At 40.2% G+C, this 16,096-nt stretch overlaps 1 protein-coding gene across 4 annotated transcripts in view; it reads right to left on the bottom strand.

Annotated features, from left to right (window-relative positions):
• Nucleotides 1-16,096, bottom strand: part of Ano4 (anoctamin 4) — a 401,571-nt gene that overhangs the window by 43,251 nt on the left and 342,224 nt on the right. For all 4 annotated transcript variants that reach the window (XM_021225955.2, XM_040755102.1, XM_040755103.1 and 1 more), the window contains 3 exons: nucleotides 15,629-15,711; nucleotides 12,753-12,893; nucleotides 10,750-10,914 (listed from right to left, as the gene is read on the bottom strand). In XM_021225955.2, coding sequence (XP_021081614.2) covers nucleotides 10,750-10,914; nucleotides 12,753-12,893; nucleotides 15,629-15,711 — 389 coding nt within the window. The remainder of the gene's footprint in view (nucleotides 1-10,749; nucleotides 10,915-12,752; nucleotides 12,894-15,628; nucleotides 15,712-16,096) is intronic.

The following is a 16,096-nucleotide window of genomic DNA, read 5'->3' as shown; positions in this document are numbered from 1 at the left end:
AATTCTCTTTCTCAAGATTCCTGTTTACTATGGAGCCAGGCCAAATACTTAGATCATATAACTCCAAACATTCAGCAATGGCCACTGCTCTATTAAGGCACATGGTTTTTCTATACAAAAATATGATTACTAAGGCCATGTTATTAACTTTTTGTACAGAAACCCCAGACATGAGTTCAATGTTAAAAGAGATTGGTACAGTTACAACAGGAAATTATGTGGTGTAGGTTAGTCATATTTCCTCTGACTATAAAATGAAATCTCTGTAAACAAGAGATTAGAATAGATACTCTAGTAAAACTTGCATTAGTGTAAAAAACATGCTGTCATTAACATTTCTTAATTACATAATTGTCAAAGAATATTAAATTTGTTGGTAAAATACCTTCCTGAAAAGTATAATTTTGGTTCTTAGTTTATTCTTTATCTTTTTCACATAATACACCCTTGTTAATTTGTGGCACTATCTCAAAGGTTTTTTGAGCTGGTCACCTGGGTATTGAACACTGGGAAAACTGGCATTTAAAAATAGCATAGACATGAAGACGTGATTTGTATTAACTTTCCGAAATACAGTATAGAGAAACAATAGTAGGGTACATGGCATCAATGACCATACATGCAGAGAGAAAGGGGGGGAGTCAGAGACACAGAAAGAGAGCCAGACAGAGAGGGAAGAAGGGAGGAGGGAAGAAATGATGGAGGGAGAGAGAATAGAAAAGCAGACTTTGGCTATATATCAGGAAAAGGTATCTATAGCCAGAGGTTCATAGTAAGGGACCCGTAGGTGAGTGTTTGTGTAAAACTGCTGATTTCTTATTAGGCCATTGAAACATTAAAATGACGGATGGTTTATTCTGATAAGGTCAGCAGAAAAAAATTAGTTTCCAAACTTAATGAAACAAATTATTTTCCCCTCTTTTTTTTGGTAAAATAAGATGGTTTTTAATTTAAATAAAAGTCAATTTATAAAACAGGAAAAGCCCTAACACCACAGATACACAAGACAACCCCAAAAACAACAATAACAACAACAAAAACCCATCAGGCAATTGCCACAAAATCCACACAGAGGACCTTGTTCAAACCCATTCAGGCATCGTGCTTACTGCTGCAGGTTCTGTTAGTCCATGTCAGCCCTGCTTAGATGATTTGTGGGTTGTGTTCTCCTAGTGTCCTCCATCATCTCTGACTGCTACCATCTTTTTGCCCCCACTTCTGTGGGATTCCCAGAGCCCCGATGGGAGGTACCAACTGTACACCTTTGATGAGACTCTCTGTACACATATCTTACTGTGGGTTTCTCTATCATCTCACATCTGCTGGCAAAGGACACCTTTCTGAGGACAACTGCCCAAGGCACTGACCATATTTGTTTTTCTGTGTCTGGGTTATCTCATCCAGGATTATTTTTTTTTCAGTTCTCTCCATTTGCCTGCAAATTTCATGATGACATTTATTTTAACAGCTGAATAATACTTTTTAAAATATATTTTTATTTTTAAAATTAAATTTAAATTAGAAACAAAGTTGCTTCACATGTCAATTCCAGGTCCCTCTCCATTTCCTTCCCCTCCTCCAGTGCCCTCCACCAACCCCCCCCCAATATCCCCTCATTTCCCTAGGGAGGGTGAGGCTCTCCATGGGGGTGTCCATAGTCTGTCATTTCATCCAGGGCAGGGTCTAGACCCTCCCCCAAGAGTTCCGGGTGAGAGTGCACCTCACATTGTTCTATGGGAGTCCGAAGTCGATTTGTATACCCGGGATAAATACTGATCTACTACCCAAGGCTCAATAGATTACCTAGGCCTCCTCACTGACACCACATTCAGGGGGTCTTGATCAGTCCCATGCTGGATTCCCAGGCATCAGTCTGGGATTCAAGAGCTAACCCTTGTCAGGTCAGCTGTTTATGGGGGTTAAACCAGCCCAGTCTTAATTTCTTTGGTCATCAGTCCTCCCTCTCTGTCACTGGATTTCTTAAGTTCAGCTCAGTGCTTAGACGTGGGAGTCTGCCCCTGCTTCCATCAGCCACTGAATGAAGGTTCTGTTTCCCAGACTCTCTGGCCATGGGCTTGTAGGCTGGCACTCCCCAGATTGATGTCTAAAATCAATATATGAGAGACTACATGCCAAGTTTCTCTTTTTGTGACTAGGTTACCTCACTCAGGATGGTTTCTTCTAGTGCCATCCATTTGCCTGCAAATTTCAAGATTCCATTGATTTTTTCTGCTGAATAGTACTCCATTGTGTAAATGTACCACATTTTCTCTATCCACTCTTCAGTTGAGGGGCATCTAGGTTGCTTCTAAGTTCTGGCTATTACAAAAAATGCTGCTATGAACATAGTGGAACACACATCCTTGTTGTATGAATGAACATCTTTTGGATATATGCCTAAGAGTGGAGTTTCTGAGTCTTGCGGGAGGTTTATTCCCATTTTTCTGAGGAAACTCCATACTGATTTCCAAAGGGGCTGTACAAGTTGACACTCCCACCATCAGTGGAGGAATTTTCCCCTTTCACTACACAGTCTCCAGCATAGATTGTCATGGCGTTTTTGATTTTAGCCATTCTGACAGGAGTGAGATGGTATCTCAGAGTTGTTTTGATTTGATGGCTAAGGATGTTGAGCACTTTCTCAAGTGCCTCTCAGCCATTTTAGACTCCTCTATTGAAAATTCTCTATTTAGTTCTATAGCCCACTTTTTATTTGGATCCTTTGGTGTTTTGGAGACTTGCTTCTTGAGTTCTTTGTAAATTTTGGAGATCAGCCCTCTGTCAGATGTGGGGTTAGTGAATATTTTTTCCCATTCTGTAGGATGCCTTTTTGTCTTGCTGACTCTCTTTTGCCTTACAGAAGCTTCTCAGTTTCAAAAGGTCCCATTTATTAATTGTTGATCTCACTGTCTGTGCTACTGGTATTATGTTCAGGAAGCTGTCTCCTGTACCAATTCGTTCAAGGTACCACTCACTTTCTCTTCTATGAGGTTCAGTGTGGCTGGATTCATGTTGAGGTCTTATCCATTTGGACTTAAGTTTTGTGCATGGCGATAGACATGGATAGATCTGCATTCTTCTACATGCCAGCATCCAGTTATGCAGCACCATTTGTTGAAGATGCCTTCTTTTTTCCATTGTATATATTTAGTTTCTTTGTTAAAGATCATATGTTCATACATGTGTGGGTTAATATCAGGGTTTTCAATTCGATTCCATTGGTCTACCTGTCTGTTTTTGTGCCAATACCAAGCTGTCTTCAGGACTATAGCTCTATAATGGAGCTTGAAGTCAGGGATGGTGATACCTCTGGATGTTGCCTTGTTGAACAGGGTTGTTTTGGCTATCCTGGGTCTTTTGTTTTTCCATACAAAATTGATTATTGTTCTTTCATGGTCTGTGAAGTATTGTGTTGGTATTTTAATGGGGGTTGCATTGAATCTGTAGATTGCTTTTGGCAGGATTGCCATTTTTACTACATTGATCCTACCTATCCAGGGACATGGGAGATCTTTGCATTTTCTGAGGGCTTCTTTAGTTTCTTTCTTTAAAGACTCAAAGTTTTTTATGATACAGGTCTTTCACTTGTTTGGTTAGCATTACCCAAGGTATTTTATGTTGTTTGTGGAAATTGTAAAGGGTGATGTTTCTCTGATTTCTTTCTCAGCCCTTTTATCATCTGTATATAGTAGGGCTACTGATTTTCTTGAGTTGGTCTTGTAGCCTGCCACTTTGCTGAAGGTGTTAATCAGCTGTAAGAGTTCCCTGATAGAGTTCTTTGGGTCATTTATGTAAACTACCATATCATCTGCAAATAGTGAAAGTTTGAGCTCTTCCTTTCTAATTTGTATCCCCTTGATCTCCTTTTGTTGTTGTATGGCTCTGGCTAGAACTTCAAGTACAGTATTGAAAAGGTATGGAGAGAGTGGACAGCCTTACCTTGTTCCTGATTTTAGTGGAATTGCGTTGAGTTTCTGTCCATTTAGTTTGATGTTGGCTGTTGGTTTGCTGTATATAGTTTTTATTATGTTTAGGTATATTCCTGTTATCCCAGATCTCTCCAAGACCTTTATCATGAAGGGGTGTTGGATTTTGTCAAAGGCTTTTTCAGCATCTAGTGAGATGATCATGTGATTTTTGTTTCTCAGCTTGTGTATATGGTGGATTACATTGATGGATTTTCGTATGTTGAACCATCCCTGCATCCCTCGGATGAAACCTACTTGATCGTGGTGAATGATTGTTTTGATGTGTTCTTGGATCCGATTTGCCAGTATTTTATTGAGTATTTTTGCATCAATGTTCATGAGGGATATTGGTCTGAAGTTCTCTTTCATAGTTGTGTCTTTGTGTGGCTTGGGGATCAAGGTTATTGAAGCCTTGTAGAAAGAGTTTGGCAAAGACCCTTCTGCTTCTATTGTGTGGAATACTTTGAGAAGAATTTGTATAAGCTGTTCTTTGAATTTCTGGTAGAATTCTGCACTGAGGCCATCTGGACCTGGGCTTTTTTTTTGGTTGGGAGACTCTTGATGACTGCTTCTATTTCCATATGGGTTATAGGTCTATTTAAATTGCTTATTGTTCTTGATTTAATTTTGGCAAGTGATAGCTATCCAGGAAGTTGTCCATTTCCTTTAACTTTTTGAATTTTGTGGAGTACAGGTTTTCAAAGTATGACCTGATGATTCTCTGAATTTCCTCAGAGTCCGTTGTTATGTCCCCCTTTTCATTTCTGACTTTGTTAATTTGCATCATACTCTGCTGTTTGGTAAGTTTGGACAAAGGTTTGTCTATCTTGTTAATTTTCTCAAAGAACCAACTCTTCGTTGCATTGATTCTTTGTATTGTTTTCCCAGCTTCTACTTTATTGATTTAAGCCCTCAATTTGATTATTTCCTGGCGCTTATTCCTCCTGGGGGAGTTTGCTTCTTTGTGTTCTAGAGCTTTCAGCTGTGCTGTTAATTCTCTAGTATAACTATTCTCCAGTTTCTTCATGTGGGCACTTAGTGCTATGTACTTCCCCGTAGCACTGCTTTCAAAGTGAACCATAGGTTTGGGTATGTTGTGTCTTCATGTTTATTGAATTCTAAGAAGTCTTTAATTTCTTTTTTTATTTCTTCTTTGACCCAGGAATGGTGCAGTTGTGCATTATTCAATTTCCATGTGTTTGTAGGGTTTCTGCAATTTGTGTTGTTGTTGAATTCTAATTTTAATGCATGGTGGTCTGATAAGATGCATGGAGTTATTCCAATTTTTTTGTAGCTGCTGAAGTTTGATATGTTGCCAAGTATGTGGTGGATTTTTGAGAAGTTTCCATGTGGTGGTGAGAAGAAGGTATATTCTTTTTTATGTGGATGAAATGTTCTATAGATGTCTGTTGGGTCATTACTTCTATTAGATCCTTTACTTCTTTGTTGAGTTTGTGTCTGGTATTCCTGTCTAGTGGTGAGAGTGGGGTGTTGAAATCTCCCACTATAAGTGTGTGGATGCCTTTCTATTTGGGGCATAAATGTTCAGGATAGAAACTTTATCTTGGTGGATTTCGCCTGTGATGCATATGTAATGACCTCCTTCATCTCTTTTGATTGATTTTATTTTAAAGTCCAATTTGTTAGATATTAGGATTGCTACCCCTGCTTGTTTCTTGAGTCCATATGATTGGAAAATCTTTTCCCAACCTTTAACTCTGAGGTAATGTCTGTCTTTGAGGGTGAGATGTGTTTCTTGTATGCAGCAGAAGGATGGGTTCTGTCTTCGAATCCATTCTGTTAGCCTGTGTCTTTTTATGGGTGAGTTAAGGCCATTAATATTGAGGGATATTAATGACCATTGATTGTTCATTCTTCTTTTATTTGGATGGTTGGTGGTGGTGGAATTATGTGTGGAGTTCCACCCCTTTGTTCTTTTGGCTGTTGGTAAAGTGGGATTATCTAATGCCTATGTTTTTCTGGTTGTAGTTAACTTCCTTGGGGATTTTCCCCTCTTTAATTCAATCCTTTATCATTATATAATGGAATTCCTTATCTTTCTATTACTTGTAATCTAATGTCCATTTAGTTTAATACTGTCATAGTCCTGCTTCCTTTTGGATCCCATTTGAATGAAATATCTAATATCTCTTCATTTGCACATTATGGGTAAAGTGAATTTCTTTAAGAAACATACAGTTGGGTCTCATCATATCATCTATTCTGTAACTCTGTCTTTTAATTAGAGATCTTAATCCATTAACATGTAAGATAATTATCCCTAGGTTAGGTCTTGATTTAGCCATTTTATTACTTGTTTTACAATGTTATCAGATACTTAAATCATGGTTGTTAATTAATATCTGTAACTGACACAACCGTTTCAGGTTTTAAGGTAATTTTCAAAATAAGATAGCTATGAATACTTTTAATTTGATCATATCAGCCTGATCCATGCTTGTGAATTTGTTCTAATATAAGTAATACTTTCTGATTTACTATATTTTTGTATCAACATTATGCTTTCCACTTTATTTTATTTTTTCCTTCCCTCCCACTCCCTCCACTCCTCCCTCCTCCCATATACTCCATAGAGAGGGTAAGGCCTCCCCTAGGAAGTCTGTTTTCCCACTTTTTACAGCATAGTGGAATATCTGGTTCACATCCATATGGATGAATACAAAGGATTCGTATAACATTTGCTCTCCTCTCTTGTTGCTCTACGTGGTGTGTAAGCATCATTTGAGATGCCATTTGGTCACTAGTGCAGCAGAACACAGCTGAAACTGTTAGAAAGAGACACACGCCCATCACATTCACTCTTCTTTGAAACTAAATCAATAAATGTGTCTTAGTCATCCAGAGGCATCAGAGTGTTAGGGTTCAGATAACTTGGTAAAATAATACAAATTCTATTTTTTAAACACATACACCAATGTAAATACACCTCACAAGATCTTGAAAATAAACATCACATATAAATTTGTTTCTTTAGTTAAGATTAGACAGATGCAACAAAAAGTCACAAACAGGATATGCCATTCAAAATAATTGCACAAAGTTTCAAATAATTCTTTAAAAAACCATCTATTCCTTGAGGTTTTTATAGTCAGTTAATAAAAAGGGTTATTAACTAATTTCTAAATCTTGTTTTCTTTTTTAATTTTGGAAGGCCATCCTAGTCAAAAATTTAAGTTGTTCAAACCAATTTAGATAGCGGTTAAAAATAGCTATATTATTAGATAATAAAAATATCTTAAATTGAGCATTTTCAGAAGTCAATAGAGAATTTAGGTTTTCAACGCTCTGGGCTGTGGCAGGTTGTGTTCCAGTCATTAGCTGGCCATCCATTGTATTGCAATTGTTTCCGAAGGACTTAAATTATTACGTTTTTATATTCTGATGAAAACTCTTCCAAACTACATTACACACTTGGCTACTCTCATTATGGAACTCACAAAGCGCCAGGGCAAACGACAGGAGTACCAGTGTGGTGCTGGGATGGGAGAGGGAGCCAAAGAAGGTAGAGCAGTCGGCCACTGAACAAAAGCCATGGATGTGGCCTCCCTCTCCAGTCTTCTCTCTTTCCCTTGCTGTGGCTTGTCACCGCCATCCTTACCAGTGCTTTTTTACTTAGTAATTTTACACTGTTTCCATTTGAGATGGTCTGAAAAATCAGAATACCAAAAGTGTTCTCACCATGCAGTAGGTGTTTTATAACGTCTGGAGTTGGACATTTTGCCCACTCCCTATGCCCTCTTTTCCATTTCGGTTTACTTCGTCTTTTCTTTGTTGTCTTTTGAAGTAGAGATGACTAGATCCTGTTTTCTAGTTACATGATGTATTTCTCTGACAGTGGCCTCTGCCCCATACACAGTGACAAACACAGTGTGCATATAGACCCAATTCATACAGTCCTTTATTTCTTAAGGAAATATATAAATTAGATTATTTATAATTAGTGCTGGGATAGACTCCAGGGCCTTATGTAAGTTCAATATCCACTCCACCACTGTGTTACACACCTAGCTTGAAATTATTATTATTTTTTTTTTGAGACAGGGCACTGTGTAGTTGACCTCAAACTCACTATGTAGTTGAGCCTGGTCTTAAACTCCAGGTTCTTTCCCTGGTTCCTAGGTGCTGGATTACAGATGTGTACCACCACAACCAGTGTGTGGAGTTCCAGGGACTGAGTCCAGGCCTTTGTACATGCTAGGCAAGCATTCTGCAAACTGAGTTGTATCTCCAACTAAATCAATTTTTGATGAACACTGAAATGAAAAGACATTTGGTTAAGAATGCAGCAAGCATTCGTTCATTGTACCCCCATGAAGACCCAGAAACTTTCAAATCTCTACTGTTTGGCTAGGTTAGTGTGAATCATCCTCCTTCGCAACATGTTTCCCGCAATTAACACGGAGCTAGAGGGCATGAGGCATCCAGGAGTGACAAACATCTGTTTTCAGTCTTCATAGGATAAAGCATCCACAAAATCATCACACCAAACCATTAGTCATTTTTCAATCATTTCTCATTTTTGAAACACCGTTTTCTAAAATAGGAAGTCCCTATGACTTAAAAGTGACAGCAACAAGTAATCTGAATTTAGTTCGCTCAGTGATTACTAGCTCACTTGGTAATCATAGCTAAGGTTATTATTATTGGGCAGGTAGAATTCTCTTGGGAGTTATAGGTTATGGAACTCTGATTTTTTTAGAGCTCTCCCTTTACTAGGCTTGATTTTTTTCCAGTTTTTAAAATATGTTTTTAATTGAAACAGAATTATACCACTTTCCCCCCTCTTTTTCCTCCATCTAAGCCCCTCCTAGATAGCCTTTTTTGAACTCCTCCCACACATCCCATTCTCAAGTTGATAGCCTCTTTTTTATTACTCTTATATACAGATACATATAGATGCATATATGTGTACGCACAAATACATGCAGAGTCAGCCTGCTGAGTCTGTTCATGACAAGCTAAAATGTATACCTTGTGATAGCATGATTGTGTTACTTGGCCTTTAGAAAGTCCATCCATTTGTAAAAATGTAAGCATTTCAGCATGATGAGTCATAATAGAGATTCTCTTCACATGAGCATGAGCGGAACAATAACGAGTTGAACATCTAATTCACGCCTGACAGTGTTCAGTGTGTATCCTATCTCAATTGTTTCCTACTGTAGACCTCTAAGGTCAGTATTTTTATGTACGTATGACCTCGAAGCCTAACCTTGTCAGCTGTTATTCTGGTTGTTGCACAAATGGCAATAATTTCCTGAATGCCTGCTATGTGCCATGTGCTTCTCCAGACACCAGGGCATAACAACAGCAAAAATAAGCCAAAGAGAGAAAGGACTCTGCTCTTGTGGACCTGCACCTGGAGGAGAAGATAGTAAATGAAGTCTGGAGTATAACAGAGGGTAATGTTTGGTACAGAGAAAGATAAAGCAAGGTGGAGATAGGGAGTCATCAGATGGAAGGAGCAAATTGTGCTCTGAACCATAGTGATGGGAAGCCTTTATTAAAGAAGTAACATTTGAACAAAGGCCAGGAAAGGTGAGAGGGTACTATGGAGATCCTGAGGAAGGGAGGGACACAGGTTCCAGGAAGACATAATGTCAAGGAGACAAGAACAGGTCAATTTTTGCTTTGAGTGAGAGGAAAGTCATGGGCCTGCAAACCTTTAGAGAAGTCACATGACTGATGTGAATGCAGCGTTGTCCCTGTGGTTTCTGCATTGAGCCAAGACTGAAGTGAGTCAGTGTGGAGGCTAGGGTGCCAGTCAGAAAGCCATTGAGAGAAGAGATGCTGGAGACTTGGCCCAGGGATTTGTGAAAAGTGCTCTAATTCTACCTTTGAACTTTGACCCTCCTGCCTGGCCTTGTTCATGCTGAAATTACAAATGTGTGCCACCACATCTGGTGTAGGTACATGTTGATGGAGAGAGAAATGGATGCGTGAAGGATATGCTAGCTTTATTTTATCTTGACCAGCTGTAAGAGGGAGGCTATGGGAGGAGCTGATCCTTAAGGGGAGATAGATTTGTGTTTTAAAGAAGAGTGGAGAAAGCAGGGCCTTACAAGTTGATTCAGCAGGAACGGCAAGTACATCCAAGCCTAACTACCTTTGATACATCCCTGGTACCCACACAGCAGAAGGAAATAACCAACGTGGTGCACTGATTTCCACATGCATGACATTCTGCATGTGTATGCATGTGCATTCACGAATGCACGTGCACACGCACACACAAATAAGTATAACAAAAACATTGAAAATGAAGTGTTGGAGATTGCCTAGTGGGCCATGTCATAAACAAGTTTGATGTTCAGAGGAGAGGTCTGGCCTGAAATATGTGATTGCAAAGAGTCTGAAACCAGCACGAGCAGCATGTATCTTTCTGACAATTTCCTCGTGGGTACCTCGAAGCATGTGTCAGATACTGGCTGCTCTATCATGTTCTGAATGGAGAAGGATGGAGAGCAACACCCTGAGGTACACTGTAGTCTCTGAGCAGGGTTTTTCTAAACACACTCTTAGGTTTCACCAAAGGGGAAGTCAGTGCAAAGGGAACGAGGTTCTGGGAGGTTTGTGCCTTGTGCTGATAGTCCTGGAGCCTGGGTTTGCATTGAGTCTTTTAAATACCAAGACCTACATATCAGGCCACCAGGGCTTCATCACAGGCCTTCTGCCTCAAGGCCAGCCTTTTTAGCAACAGAAGGACATTGCCACAGCAGCCCTGCAGCCCACTCTTGGCTGCCCCTTGTTGCTCACTCACCACGTTCAGCAGCATAATGATACAGAAGTTTATGCACACTGCGGTCCCCGTGGTTGCAACCTGGGAGTTATTCCTGATCAACGCCCACTTAAAGGCCGCGAAAGTGCTGACAGTCACCACCCGGTAAATGACGATCCCGAACACGGCAGCGATCACCACGCAGATCTACAAGGAAGGCGGAGGAAATCCAGTGAGACCTCAATGCCAGGTTTCAGGAAGCAGATTTGTGCTCTGGTGAAAAAGGAAAATCAAGTGATGGCGATCCTGCTTCCAAACTGTCCCCGGGAAGATGCACTTTTCATCCTGGTGAACATTTTCTCTGTCTGGGTTTCCTGACAGAGTGGAAAAACCACATTGCTTGGAAGCATAAGATCTACCCAAGGAAGGGGGTTATGCTTTTTAAAGCAAAATAATTGTGTGATCACATCAACCCATCCTTCTAGAAATCCTATTATGCTTCTAATTACAATAGTATGAGTTATGGCACATATATGGAGGTCAGAGGACAACTTATGGGGTCCGTTCTTTCCTTCCACCTTGTGGGCTTCAGGTATCAAACTCAGGTCGACGAGTTTGATGGCAAGCACCTTAATCTGCTGAGCCATCATGGCAATCCACAGACATTTTCTCACTGCTTCAAATGAGTTAAGTATTTCAGTCTTCAAGACCATTTCCATAACACCTATCCACCCATCTCCTGCCCAAAGTGCACACACTCCTGTACACAGCCCAGGGAACAACTCCTATCCCTTTTCATGTCTCAGCCTGAGAACCACGGGGAACTGCATCTTTGCCTGAGCACCAGAGCATTGATGTTGTTGCTGAGCATGGCACGTGAGCTACATGCATGTATCCTCCTCCAGGGTTCTACTGATGATTTCTCACAATCTTTCTGGTTATTGCCAATTTCTCCCACTAGAAAGTAAGGCCCAGAAGGCAGGGACACTGTCTGCATACTCCTGTTATGTGTGGCTGAATAAACTAATGATTTGACAGAGACGTAGTATCTTACTATTGGATACAAGCATAGAAGCACCTTTTGTTGAAGGTTCGTGATACTTGGGAATAGTTTAAGATAATAGAATCTGAGACTCCAAACAGTTTTGGAACTTTCGTTCCCAATAGAGACCATGGCCCACTTAATTTTCTAAAGCTGGGTCTTGAATTCAGTCCCTGAAGTGATAGCCATTGATTTTATAGATTCTTTTTCCTTACAGTGTTCTTTATATAAACTTCATTTTCTGCTCACCCCTGGTACAAAAAAACACACAAAAAACTGGAGTATGAACCTTGGCTAGGAGTGTCCAGGATGACAGGAATATAGTAATAGCTAAACAAATACTTGAATCCTGGGGTGATGATAAGGTGACTGATAAAATCTATACCGACGGTCATACATGCCAGGGAGATGAGGGCACAAAAGCCACTGGATTTAGAGGACAGGGCAGGGTTCTAGCTATGCTATCGGCCACTAGTGTGACTTCTCCACATCCTCAGTTTCCTGGGCTTTAGGGTCCACGTCCATCGTACAGGAAAAACTAATCTAGGTATCGATCTTAGATGAGAAATAAGCCAATAAATACAAACATGTGTGTGGAGGGCAAAGCATGACATTGCTTTGTCATTTCTTCAGTGGCTAATGGAGCAGATTTTCTTGCTGTGTGGAAGTTTTGCCGTACATGTTGTCTCACATTTTTAGTTTCTTTCAACAGAGCACGGCGGGACATGGTAAGAGGGAGGAATAGGACATACAGGTGGGTGGGAGTCTGAACACTTACTCATGGGCAGACCCTGGGAAATCCCTTAACCTTTTGGAATCTTAGTTGCTTCATCTGTCACATGGCCATAGCAATGCCATCCATGATGTATCCTGGACACCAAATACACCAGTGAGGATTAAACAGCATACTGTGTGAAATTGCTTTATATAATCGTGATTACTGTTGCTAGACTAGAGGTTTGTAACTTATAAAACTAAAGAGATTTTAAGAAAAGTTTCAAACCATGAAGAATATTCCTGATGCAGAAACGATAAGTCTGCTGCATTTGTCAGTAAAGGCTTGGTAAGGTTCTGGCTTTCCTGAAATGGGATTCATCCGCTCTTTCTTAGAATACTTGGCTTCAAATTGGGGGCGTATTTCTTCCTGAAAGACAAGCAGACACAGCCATAAGTTCTGAGGAGGTACTCACAATAAGAAATATTCTTTTTATACCATCATAAAATGGAATCCACAACTGCCACACCAATCAGCCAGTAAATAAAGCAGGCTTGGAGACACAGCTTTAAGCATTTGAAAATTGATCCCTTGAAGACTATCTGTTAATACAGTGGTCCAGATTCATTATCCTCAAACCAATGTAACTTAGAATACCAGTTACATTTTTCTGGTACCTTGCTAAACTCTCCCTGAAGACAGACTGATTTTTTTTCGAGACAGGGTTTCTCTGTAGCTTTGGAGGCTGTTCTGGAACTCACTTTGTAGACCAGGCTGGCCTCGAACTCACAGAGATCCGCCTGCCTCTGCCTCCCGAGTGCTGGGATTAAAGGCGTGTGCCACCAATGCCCGGCTCAGACTGATATTTAAAACTGACTGCCTGTCCTATATCTAGTGTTTTGGAACAGTAAGAAATTATCACCTTTATTACCAGACAATGATATGGACAGTAAAATGAAGAAGTCTTCTGAATAGGTAAATGTTCAAAATATATTTGTGATTTATATTGACAGTGTCATTCCTATCTTTCTTTTTAAAGCCCAAAATACTTTTATTTTTGTATGCTTAGGTTTAGGTGACTAAAATCCAAAGTGAATCTATATTTAATAAGCTCTTATCAATAGATACTAAATGTATTCTTAATTGCCCAAACACCTTCCAAATGTGATTGTATCAAGGCTCCTTCAATCCCAAATCAAGCTGAGATTTTTGTTTCATTTAGCTGAGTCTTATCCCAATGTGACCAGTTTCCAACTAAAAGGCAATTATGGGATTAGGAAGACAATCAGCAAGAGGCGAACTAGAGTGCTTCTGGTTAATTAAGTGCGTGCTCTACTTGAGCGAACTGGGAAGAGACAGAAAATGAGCAAAACCAGATGGGCTGGAGCCTAAGTCCATGCAGACAGCGCTCAGATGAAAACGGAAGACAAAGGAGACAGAAGAGAATTATGGTGAATGGAAAACAGGCCTAGTTTGGGAATATCTGTGCTCTGTAGAAAGATGTGTTCACAGATACCCTCAATCTTCTTTTACTTTATTTCAGGCAGTGAAGTTTGAGGATACAGAGGTACAGATTCTTCTGTTTCCTTGGGAAACTCTCAGTTTCTTAGGATACAGATGCAAGAACTGCTGCCCATGGACTCCTTGTGAACCCGAGTATTGCCTCAAAACAGAAAACTGTTTTCTGAAGGATGTTTATGAAACATAAGCATGACTGTCTTTCAGAGTAATAGGAATTACTGAAAAACTCCAGTGTCATGTATCAAAGTTCTTTGTCGTTTATATCTTAAATAAACTCAACAAAACAAAGAGGAACTAAGCAAAAACCAAAACAAAACAAACAAAAAACCAAAATCCCGGGACATTAATGGAATAAGAAAAAAAAAAAACCCTGTCAAAATCATTTTCCTTGTCAAACCAATCAAAGGGATAACATTTTCATAATCTGTGTTTCTAAAAGCTCCTGTTAATATAAAGGCTTACATGTTCCCCTAGGAAAGAAAACACCCATAGTAGCTGTAATAACATTAGTTTTTATTACTCACAGTCATAGCAAGGCTCTGATGGTTTGGGAGACTCAAGGGAGGCTAAGAGAAGGGTTAGGAAAGATGGGTGAGGCCCAGATAAAGAAGTGTCCAACGGAAGGATGGGGTGACCGAATCCAGCATGAACAAATGGCTCAAGACAAGAGAATCAGGGTTGGGCACAAATTACGAAAGAACATAGTATTCTGACCTAGAAGGGGGAGTGCGGAACGAAGCGGTTGGCAAGAGTGTTGACAAAGCAGATCCCAGGGGCTGAGCTCGCCCTCACTGGCCGCTTGGTCTACAGCTGAGCCTCCCTTTGTCCGCACCACCAAGGACGCTGCCTAGATCTGCTTCTTCTCAGCACTTACCCTTGACGGAATTCTGACCTTGTGCATTTCTGGGAGCTGCTGTGGGTCCTGGGCTCACAGAAACATTTCCTCAAGTAGTTCTCTACAGAGGTGTGTTTCCTACATCTAGTGACATTAAACACACAACTGCCTTCTAAAGAAAAGAAGATGGATGATATGAAGGATTGTCCTCTTGAATCCTATGTGTCTCTGCCTCCTATCAGAGAAATCTCTTTTTTTTTAAAGATTTATTTATTTATTATGAATGCAATACCCTGCCTCCATGTATGCCTGCACGCCAGAAGAGGGCACCAGATCTCATTACAGATGGTTGTGAGCCACCATGTGGTTGCTGGGAATTGAACTCAGGACCTCTGGAAGAGCAAGCAGTGCTCTTAACCTCTGAGCCATCTCTCCAGCCCGAGAAATGTCTCTTGACTCATGGAATTTTCATTCGCTAACACATCAGAATGGAGCTCAAACATGGGGGTTTGATGGCGGTATTGCCAAATGATGCCAGACTTTCCCACCTTCCTGCCTTATGGTAAAGTTCCATTATGTGACCTGGGCTGGCTTTGACTTTTGGTCTTTCTGCCTCAACCTCCTAGGTGCTAGGGTCACAGGCATGTCACCCAGACCTTCTTTGTATAACTTGAGACCTCCTTCGAAGGCAGGTATTAAAAATGCTTTCTGGATAACCTGACTCCCATCACTCAGTGCAGGCTAACAACTCAGGGACTGCATTTTGGTGGTTTGTGCTGTCAGATATCCCGAGGTAAGTGCTACAGACCTCCTCCTCCTCCCAATCTATCAGATCCCAGTCGTAAGCAATCACTGCTCGGCGTCGCTTCCAAAATTCCAGGAAAACGGTGGCTGCAATAGAGAACAAAGATAGTTTCAAATAAAAAGCAATATTATTTCAGTGATTAATGAAGGCAAGGCAGAGACAATGGTGGTTGTTTGGATCCTTTGTTGTTTTGTTTTTTAAATCAGAATTTCTAACTCAATATAATTTAATCAGGAGAAATTTTGAGACTTACTTAACTTGAGTCAAATATAATGAAAATTAGAGATTCTGACTAGATTTAAATTAAGATGGCTTGCAGGTTGAGTCAGAACAAAGACTTAACATAGGTGGAGATCTTAGAATAAATAATACAGGAAATTTTCCTGCCAATATCTTGCCTATTAAGGTACTTTTTATGTTAATATAAAAGGTATCCAGGAACAGAAAAAAACCTCAAAACTCAGCATACAT

This window comes from Mesocricetus auratus, unplaced genomic scaffold (genome assembly GCF_017639785.1).
Source record: "Mesocricetus auratus isolate SY011 unplaced genomic scaffold, BCM_Maur_2.0 Super-Scaffold_100011, whole genome shotgun sequence".
Classification (NCBI taxonomy): Eukaryota; Metazoa; Chordata; class Mammalia; order Rodentia; family Cricetidae; genus Mesocricetus; species Mesocricetus auratus.
The sequence above is the reverse complement of the archived record's forward strand: the minus strand, read 5'-3'. Positions and strand labels throughout refer to the sequence as shown.